At 39.7% G+C, this 8,540-nt stretch overlaps 1 protein-coding gene across 3 annotated transcripts in view; it reads right to left on the bottom strand.

Annotated features, from left to right (window-relative positions):
* Positions 1 to 1,040: 1,040 nt before the first annotated feature.
* Arhgap25 (Rho GTPase activating protein 25) overlaps positions 1,041 to 8,540 on the bottom strand; it is a 72,320-nt gene continuing 64,820 nt past the window's right edge. For all 3 annotated transcript variants that reach the window (XM_048352652.1, XM_048352653.1, XM_048352654.1), the window contains 4 exons: positions 8,399 to 8,520; positions 7,446 to 7,642; positions 4,250 to 4,758; positions 1,041 to 1,582 (listed from right to left, as the gene is read on the bottom strand). In XM_048352652.1, coding sequence (XP_048208609.1) covers positions 1,369 to 1,582; positions 4,250 to 4,758; positions 7,446 to 7,642; positions 8,399 to 8,520 — 1,042 coding nt within the window. In that variant the 3' untranslated portion in view covers positions 1,041 to 1,368. The remainder of the gene's footprint in view (positions 1,583 to 4,249; positions 4,759 to 7,445; positions 7,643 to 8,398; positions 8,521 to 8,540) is intronic.

Here is an 8,540-nt window from a genome sequence, read left to right as displayed (position 1 = left end):
TGGAAAATCAGTTCTAACTCTGATACCAGCAAGTCCAAGGACTTCTTTATTAACAGCTCATTAACAGAAAACATAAAAGCCTCAACCAACCTATCTAGGGTTAAGGGACCTGAACAGGAGCCTCTGATGAAAGATAATGGCCATCCACTGGGAAAGTCTTTCTACTAGGTGTTGTCTAGTGCCTAGTGATCTTTGCAGGAAAGGAAACTCTTTTTCTGCCAAGGGCCATTTGGATATTTAAACATCATTCTTGGTTCAAACCAAATTATAAGTACAGGCCACAGACCGCTGACAAGAGCCAATGAGAAGCATACATGTCAGTCCTGTTATATGTCAAGTCATTTTGAAGGCCATATTCTACCTGAAGTCTGAATGTTCATCACCCTTGAGAGAGTAAAATCATACACATTTTAGTAAAACAAAAGGATAACTTACTTTCAATGAAAACACACAGTGAGTCTGTGAGGACATCACAGCACAGTTGGGAGATTTTTGTCCCAGGCCCTACATACATAACGGGGGGGAGGGTCGGAGTAGGATTGAAAGGAAAGTGGGGACTGGAATGCACTACCCTCCCCTGGCCCCCCGTTCATCAAGCATACACCCTGATAGCAATGCATCTGCTTCAAGGGCAGGGTATAATCTTTTACTAATTCTTGTGAAGGTTTTTGCAAGGATTACAAATAGGCTTCCTCCTCCTCCTCCTCCTCCTCCTCCTCCTCCTCCTCCTCCTCCTCCTCCTCCTTTTTATTTAATACAATTATCCATTTATAAATAAAGTTCATGGTTTATTTTAAGTCTGATAAGTTTGGGAATGCTTGGATCATGGGCATCAGGGAAGGGATGTCAACATGGGACTCCAGCAGATTCAGCTTCTCAAACATTACTCTCCATAAGTGAGCACTTGAGAGCTGAGTACCTGTCCCCAGGTCTCCAAGCAAGCTGCAGAGCATCTAACCAGGCAAGTGATTACACACAAAGAAATAAAGAAGTAATGTATCAGCCTAGCTCTGCACGAGGCCCAGACTTCTGCATGAATCCTCAGATGTCCTGCCCCAAGGGTCTCCATTGGACTGTAGTCAATCTACCTGGAAAGTTCCATTTCACTCTGCCTGAGGCTACGGAGGAATAACACAATTGCCTCACGCACAAAAGACTCAAGTGCCACGTGTCCATATGAGTCTCCGCTGACCCTTAGCTTCCTGAAAACTCTGCCAATTTATTTACTAGGAAGCGTGTTTCTCCTCACAATTGTCCCTTTTAGGACTCTCAGAGTGTACTTTGGTTTCCCTATCATCAGGTAGCAGATGAGAAGCAGCAGAGCTGGGCCCTTCTCAACAGGTTATCCTAGCAGTACTCCTGGAACCCTCAAGCATCTGTCTTGGTCTTAGGCTCCTTCATTGATTTTACAAATTCCTTGACTTCTTCTTCCAGGACCTTGTTCCTCCTCTCCACATCCTCCCGGGAGCGCTCCATGTTGCGCAGGCTGATTTCTAATGCAGCAAATTTCTTCTTTTCACTCTCCAGCTCTTCATTGAGTCTTACTACCTTAGCCCAGACATCGTAATTTTCCTTCTCAAGGCTACAAAGAAGGGAAGAAAAGTTGTATTCATAACTATTTTGTTAAATGGCAACTCCTTTGTACAGCTACTTAAAGATAATAAAAAATAAAAAGAATAAAGAAGGAAGTAGGATTTAAGAAGAAAGAAAGAACAGGGTGTTAATTGTAGGTTTTTCCTTTACGATTCTACCTTCTTGTTTACAACCTCTTGTTCATTTTCCTTTCTAAAACACAAGGCCCAAGTCCAACTAGCCTTTTTCTCTCTCCCATATGAAGACTTTCCAGCCAATCTGGATTCTCAGAGCAGGACTAGTCCTTTGTCATTTTACACCCTCTTGTGACACATCTTAAGTTACTATTTTGCATGTCATTTCATATTTTCTATCCTCAGTCAGATAATAACATCGTTGAAAGAAGAGATTACCACTAACAGATGTGTATGTCTACCCCTATAGCAACTTACAACTGCCCTGTTCAATAGAATCTGTGGAAGTCACATTTACACTCCAGATTCCCAACATTTCTATGGATTCAGATGGTATGTATGGACACTTGCTTCAGAATTTCATTCTGTGGGTCACAGCCTCCCTACTCCCCAAACAACTTGCCTATGTTCTTCAGACTTGTGCTCCCATTTCAGCCCTTGTCTCAGGTGTTATCTTCAAAGACCATGACATATTCTGCATGTAACAGCCTCTCCTCAGAGCCTTGTCTGTCCCTCTGTATCTCTTCTTAGAGTAAAACTAATTCCATTCCTTTTGATCTTTTCATCACAAACTAGTTGTCTTCTCCAAGTTCTCCAACCCTTCTGGCTAGAATAAAATCCTAGGTGAGACAATGTGCTAAATCCTGAGCACTGCTTCCAGGGAACAGGCAGAGTTTGTGTGGGTTCTGGAGTCTGGCTGACCTACATTAAAATTCCAACTTCATCCATATTGGGTCACAGGACCTTCAGGAATGGTTTTATACTTCCTGCATCCCATTTCTCCTGGGAAATGCGGCTGCTACCTATTCTGCAGAATTGTTGCGGGTATTCAAGATGTCTCGGAAGCACAAAGCTGTTTTGATAAACAGCAGCCACCTCAAGGGAAGCTGGTTCTTTTCCTACTCTTATTAATGGTACTCCTCTGTTTGAAAGAAATGGGAGCCTTCTCTGCAGTGGCTTTGATCACAGCCAAAATTTCACAGAATTCTTATAATTCCACAAATGATTGATTTCAGGGTCTCAGACAATCCAGCTACATTTTGCTTATAGGTTGACAAAGCTCTGTATGAATAATGAATACAGGCTCATAATAATCTTTCTTTTAGATACCTAACTCTTAATGGGTGAAGACTTCTACAATCTCTTATGTAATCTCTTTTATAGATATGGAACTCCTCCAAGTTGTATTTCATGGCCTTATAACTAGTGTGAATATGGGCAAAACTGGTTGAGGTTATCTCTCATGATAAAGAAGTTGCAGAGAAATCTGGAGTGTCATAAAAGATCCTAACACTACCTACTCCACACAGCAGGCTGTAAGTAAGCGTCTTAGGAAATTTATGAGAGTAGGGCACTATCTGCGTAAGGGCCCCACTTCTGATTACCCCTGTAGCCTATGTTCAATGGGAAGCTGGTAAATAACGAAACACAAGTCAGATGGATGGAAATGATCCAGACACTTCCATTTTAGACAAGCTTTCTGATGGTTAAGACAACCCCATTGGGTCCTGGTCTGCTATACTTTTCTACCTTGTCTCCTCCTGCTCCAGATATTTCCACTCATCCTGTGCATGAACATACCAGACCTGCTTCCTTCTTGTGACCTCTGCACCTTGGCTCCTCTTGGCTGTGTGTCCTTCCCCAATCTGTGCCTGACATTCCCTCACCTTCTTTAGCCTTTTACTTAATCACCACTGTCTCCCTATTTAACCTTATAACTTCCAATAGATTTCTTGAATTCTTTAACCTCCTGACTTAATTTTTTTCCATCTGACTTAACATGTTGTGTTACATGTATTTTAGCACTGTCCACACTCATTAGAAGAGAGTTTTCTATAAACACAGAGACTTTTCTCTGCCTTGTTTACTGCTGTTCCCAAGGCCTAGATTATTGCTGGCCCACTGGAGATGCTTAAAAAGTATTTGTAGAATCAATTAAAGACATTGATATGAAACACTGTACAAGTTTTTCTCATTTCATTAAAATATACTGATTCTTAAAGGAACCACTATTTGGAAATTGTTTTTTTTTTTTTTGTTTTTTGTTTTTTGGCCAGTCCTGGGCCTTGGACTCAGGGCCTGAGCACTGTCCCTGGCTTCCTTTTGCTCAAGGCTAGCACTCTGCCACTTGAGCCACAGCGCCACTTCTGGCCGTTTTCTGTATATGTGGTGCTGGGGAATCGAACCCAGGGCCTCATGTATATGAGGCAAGCTCTCTTGCCACTAGGCCATATCCCCAGCCCTGGAAATTGTTTTTTAAGCTCCTTAGGCAACATAATTAAATTCTCATAAATCTAATAATGTTGGGATTTTTACTCAAGTAGTCATCTAAGCACTCCTTTTCCATCTTCCTTATTACACTCAAGTGCTATGGACTAATGTATCTGCTAAATAGTTCATAATGACTTCTCTGGAAGATGAGAACAATTGCTTCCAAAGATGGAAGCCAAGTGTTTCCTAGTGCTCCACTGAATGGAACTTACTTTTTTATCTGCTCCTCATATGTTTGCTTCTGTATTTCTATTTCCTTCCTTAGGTCCTGGACCAGCCTCTGCAGATAATCCAGTTCTTCTTCTCCGGAGTTCTTCCTTCCAGGCCCAGTTTCAGAGTTTGTGCCAGAATCACAAGCAGAGGAAGACAGCACAGGTTCTGTGTTCCCAGAACCCTCTGGTAGGACAGGGACATTATCATAGGTAGAAGTCCTCTGGGAGTCAGAAAGATGGCGCAAGTCCTGAGACATGGTTCTCCTGTGCCCTTCCCCTGCCTTGGCCCCTGAAGACCAAAATTCATTTTTAAAGACCTCTGCTTTGCTGCTATTGGCACTTTGAAAAGCTGACGTTAAGAAACATTTCCTGTTAGGGAGTGTTTGAGTCCTTTTTCGAGATTGTATCTTCCAATCTCCTGACTTTTCCCTGGGAATCTTGCTGCTGTCTTCTTGCTGCTGGTCACTTGGCTGTAGTCTAGTGGGACTACTAGCATCTGAATCACTTGTCTAGAAAAAATATTCAAAGATGTTACAAAGGGTTTTCCCACTCATGTATCATGTCTCTAAGATTAAGAATTAGAGAACTGCAAGAAAACTGGTTTTATAGTTGCAACTCTCAGAAAACCATTTAATTTATTACCTCATTTTATTATCTGTTTGGAAACTCTTCATAAGGATATTGCCCGTAGAAAAATTGTTCATTCTCTAGAGATGAAATGCTGACTAAAATAATTTTTTTTTGCTTATGGTGAAAGAATATACTAGGGATGTCTTTGTAACTATGGTATACAGTCCAGGAGTTATACAGAAAAGTTCAATAAATTTAACTGATATTGATCTGATTTCCCTGACCTCAAAAATAAAAAAAAAATAGTAAAAGAAGCAAATCAATCACCCCCTGCTAAACCAGTAAAATGAAAATGATCCCAAAGTCAAATGACAGACTGACAAAAATATCTACAATGTCTATCACTCTCCCTAATATATAAAGGGGATACTCTTATTAGCTATTCCCCATATTATATAAAGTTAATAAAAGTTGTAAAGAGAAAGACTAAATATGAGCAAAGGACAAGATTAGATAGTTCATCAAAGAAAAAATGGAACTGGCTCTTACATTTGAACAAAGCTCTTTATAACTGTGGAAACTCAGTTACTAAAACCATCCTCACCTATCAGACTGGTAAAACTCTCAAACTCAACAGCACACCCTGTTGTGATACTGCAGGAAAATGTATTATTTCACATACTACTTGCTTTGTGGAAGTAACACAAACTTTAAATATAATTAAAATTACACATTCAAGTCTACTTATTTGACACAACAATCTCATTTCTGGGAACTTATCCCAGATATATATTTACTTGCATACAAAAGGAGGTAAAGTCAAGATTGTTTGTTGCAGCCTTGTTAGTAGGGCTGAAAATAATAACTATAGTACAGGAAAAGAATGGAACACTATGTACATATGAGTCAAAAATAAAACTACATACATAGCGATTCATGCATCGATATGGAAAAACACTGCAGGATATACTGCTAAGTTTTAAAAATGCAAAATTGAAGGGCTAAAGGGGGTAACAGATCAAGTGGTAGAATACCTAAATACCAAGCACAAGATTCTGAGTTTATATGTCAGTATTTCCATCTCCCTGTAACAAGATTCAGAGAAGGAAAGAGTATGAGAAAGAGGACACTACACAGAAAGAGAAAGAAAATACTATATTTGTGTAAACATAGAAGGGAACAATTATATTTGCATAAAGAAACACTGGAAGGATAAGAAACTTCTAAAGGCAGCCAACAAGGAAGGATATTGTGTGTGAGAATATGAGAACAGAATTCAGTATGAGTTTTTTCTATCTTTTAAACCATGTGAATATATTACTTTAAAGAATAAAAGTAAAGGTAAAAGAAAAGCAAAGACAATAAAAATGAACATAAACATCAAATGGGGAAACAGGAGGCCTAAGCTCTCTTTCTGCCTTCCAATTCATTACCTGCTTCAGCAATAACATTCTACCTCCTCCTGTAAATTAGAAGCACCTGGATCCTAAAATGGATACTAGACTTGAGTATGATCTGAAGCATAGTAGTATTGTTAATTTGGGACAACTGGTCAACCTCCTTGTTTCAGCTTCTCAAAGAATGCAAATAAACATATAGCCTATGGAGAAGATTCCAGAGGTAATATATTTAAGTTGCCCAGCACAATGTGTGCCCATAAAAACAATGAATAGCACACATCTATTAAATGAGCATACTAAGGACTTCACATGTTTGTATGAATGTGTGTGTGTGATTGTATTATATAAAGTAAAGGCTTTTCAAAATTGCAGTTTAGTTTTGAAACAGTAAAATGTACCTAGATAAACATCAATTAACAAAAAGCACTATTTCTAAAACTACTACCTTTTACTCACAACTTCAGGATCACTGTAGGTAACTTATCTAGTTGAACAGCAATGTTGAATACATTTCTTGGCCACACATGATGAATTAAGCTTCTATACAAAGTTTACATTCTTTTCTTTCAAAAAAATTATTCCTATAAATACATATAACTATTTGACCTTTGTAAATTACTGCACCCAAATTGTCTACATTTTGGAGTCTGCAGAGTTTGGGGACATTGGGAACGTGAGCTCCAGCCTTTCTGTACAAATGAGGGGGCTGACACTGCCGAGAAAGCTTATCAGGGAATGAGAAATACTACACGAACACATCACGTAACTCTGAGAAAGAAATCACGTTTCATGGTTTCAGCAGGAAACCAGTTCTCTCTGGACTTTCACACAGAATTTTCAACAATTCTCACCAAAACATCTGCAATGCTTTATCTATTTCTTTCCATTAAACTTCCTTAGACTATGCCTGAAAGGTCTCTCTACAGGTTTCAGAGAGAACTCCATTACTCAGCCTTTGAACAACTGCCATGCCACTAATCCTACCTCCAGATAACTTGCAACAGAGACTAAATTTTGAAAGGTCATGCCACTAATCCCACCTCCAGATAACTTGCAACAGAGACTAAATTTTGAAAGGGGCCAGGCTTTCAAGATATGTTCAAATGGCTCTGTACCAGCCATGCCCACTGCCATAGTAGCACCTGTAACTTACCATGTTGCCAACCCAGAGTAGCCTTATATGAATTGACCCAGATTAAGGGGCAGGAGAGGTCTGTGAGTCTTACCCTGTTACTAGTACTTCCTGTCCTGAAAACTGGAGTGTCTTCAGTAGCATCCCAACCTACAGAACTTCGAGGCACTGGTGGTTTCTTAGGGTCATTTTTCTGGACAGGGGGTGACAGTGGTGCATCCTTGGACTTGGGAAAGAGGACTTCATGGTCTCTTATCATCATCGTCATGACTCTTTGGATCTGTGGAGTTCCTGAAGGAAAGAAGCAAAAGATGCATCATGCTAAGTCAGAGATGGGAGGCAGATTGCTCTCCAGGGTTGAAATAATGAGATGGCTCCAGACTTGGCCCTAGAATTACAGAGCCCCAAAAGATTTCATTTTATCCCTTCATAGGACCTTTCCTAATTATTCAGTAGATTTGATGAGAAGGCTACAGAAGTGATGATAATGAAAAAGTTAAGATTATTTTCAGTCTATATTGTACTGTATAAGCCCTTGATCAGATAAGTAGGCTATTTAACAGGGGAGAAAATAGAAACATTTTTCTCTTTGGCTGAGGACCTCAATATGGCATCTGTTTTCTTATTGAACACACAGCAAACATGTGCCCAGAATACAGTCTACCTACATCCATGGTTAGGTATCAGCACTCTATGCTAGGTTTTTTGCTAATTGACCCAAGATACCACCTCAGAAACTTTCTCATCCTAGCTTTACGGCAGCCTTTACATGAGCTGAGGTTTTGTGGGCTCTGTCTCATTAAGGATATCTGAAAAAAATAATAAAAGAGTAGGAAGCCCTTGCTAACCATTTTAATGTAAAACTACTGTGTTCTGTGACCACTAGACAAATCCTTGCCCCATAATTTTTATCTCATTTGACTAGTGATTCACAGGTAGTAATCAACTGAAATTCAATAGACTGAAAAATGCAGAGTAGTGCACAAACACTAGGGGCAGTGTTGTCGCTATTACCCTCTATCCTTTATCCTGAACCTGCCTATTTACCTCTCATAATCACAGCAGGGTCTTCAATCTTCGACCTGATGAGGTTCACACCAATCACAGTAGCCAGGTTTTCCACACTCATCTTGTTAACAGCACAGTTCAGCTGGATTTCATGTAGAAACCTGTGGTTAGCCAAGAAATC

The sequence above is a fragment of the Perognathus longimembris genome, chromosome 8 (genome assembly GCF_023159225.1).
Source record: "Perognathus longimembris pacificus isolate PPM17 chromosome 8, ASM2315922v1, whole genome shotgun sequence".
Taxonomy (NCBI): domain Eukaryota; kingdom Metazoa; phylum Chordata; class Mammalia; order Rodentia; family Heteromyidae; genus Perognathus; species Perognathus longimembris.
The sequence above is the reverse complement of the archived record's forward strand: the minus strand, read 5'-3'. Positions and strand labels throughout refer to the sequence as shown.